The following is a 1,524-nucleotide window of genomic DNA, read 5'->3' as shown; positions in this document are numbered from 1 at the left end:
AAGAAACTTGATTTCTGAATGCTCACTGCAAAGGGTGTCAAGGTGGGACTGAACTTTGGGATCTCTTGGAATCAAGGTAAGGATGGAGTCATTCATAATTAAATTAAATTATAATTGGATTAAATTGTTTTCATTTTTGTGACTTAGTTGTATTTTTTATTGGTATTTAATGCTAAAACTAAAATTAATAATAAATTAAAATTAAAATAATAATAATAAAGCCTTTGTACTTTTCACAAAGAAAAAAAATTGATAAAAACAAAAAATAAAGTAAATAGAGCAGGATATAAAAAATGCAATGTAAATATAGGCCTACACATATTTAACAGACAAGCACGTTCAAATATATCATAAACGTCAATAGAACAGTTGCATAATTGTCTTGTGAATGAATGCACCAAAGATGCACGGTATGATAAATCGGTTCACACAATCATCCATAATTGTTCATAAATGTCAGGTGAATTAACGTCAGGCGAGCATTTTTATCTGAAGTCAGGAGATGGTGAGTTATCAAAATAATTTGCGTTTCACACGTGCCATTGAAAACCCAGCTAATGAAATTGCGTACTTCATTCATAAAAATACGGTACTGATGCGAAGTAACGTAAACAAACCAACGATAACCTCCCCACGCACTTGTTGTTAATACACAAAAGCAAATTAACAATATGTAGGACTGTAACAAACCCCTTGCACCTTGCATGCGCCTCGGGGAGAACTAGTTGTTGGCGTATGACTGTTTCACACACACACACACACTGAAGAAACCTCTTAAAACGTCGACGTCTAAACTCACTCGGTACCGTGCTACAGACGTGATGATTGAGCGTTACTTCCACACATAAAATGTTGAGAAAATCCCATAGACGCTGAAGTAAGAACCTGAGCTACATCTCCAAACTTGGGGTTAGCGGTTTGTTTGTTTTTTTGGCGCTTGGGCCAGTAACCCACCAACACACCTTAGCAACTGCATAGCAACATGCTAAAAGTCTCTGAGAAAACCTTAGCAATGCCCTGGCACTGTGGCGCCGACTAGTTTAGCGTTGAAAATTGCGTTTTGACACGGAACAAAACTAGATTTATTCTAGTTTTTCATTTATACAACACATTTTGTACAGAATGTCACAAAATAAATTTTAATGTGATTTAACAATAGTCAAGTCACAAGTTACTGAAATTTGCTATACAGTAGGCTATTTTACTTTAAAGGGGTCATATGATGCTGCTAAAAAGAACATTATTTTGTGTATTTGGTGTAATGAAATGTGTTTATGCTGTTTAAAGTAAAAAAAACACATTATTTTCCACATAGTGTACATTATTGTTTCTCCTCTATGCCCCGCCTTTCTGAAACGCGTCGATTTTTACAAACCTCATTGGTCTGAAAAGCGAGGTATGCTCTGATTGGCCAGCTATCCAGTGCGTTATGATTGGCCGAATACCTCAAGCGTGAGACGGAAATGTTACGCCCCACACATACTGTTGATGCCGTGTCCGGCCGGAGCAACGACACAAAAACAT

At 36.5% G+C, this 1,524-nt stretch overlaps 1 protein-coding gene across 1 annotated transcript in view; it reads left to right on the top strand.

Moving 5' to 3' along the window:
- The first annotated feature begins 463 nt into the window (after positions 1 to 463).
- Positions 464 to 1,524, top strand: part of LOC107751266 (stimulated by retinoic acid gene 6 protein homolog) — a 42,224-nt gene continuing 41,163 nt past the window's right edge. Inside the window, exon 1 of the mRNA XM_016566942.1 lies at positions 464 to 505. Coding sequence (XP_016422428.1) covers positions 503 to 505 — 3 coding nt within the window. The 5' untranslated portion in view covers positions 464 to 502. The remainder of the gene's footprint in view (positions 506 to 1,524) is intronic.

The sequence above is a fragment of the Sinocyclocheilus rhinocerous genome, unplaced genomic scaffold (assembly GCF_001515625.1).
Source record: "Sinocyclocheilus rhinocerous isolate Xijiao unplaced genomic scaffold, SAMN03320098_v1.1 scaffold872, whole genome shotgun sequence".
NCBI lineage: Eukaryota > Metazoa > Chordata > Actinopteri > Cypriniformes > Cyprinidae > Sinocyclocheilus > Sinocyclocheilus rhinocerous.
Note: the sequence above shows the minus strand (reverse complement) of the source record. Positions and strands in the feature narration are given on the sequence as shown.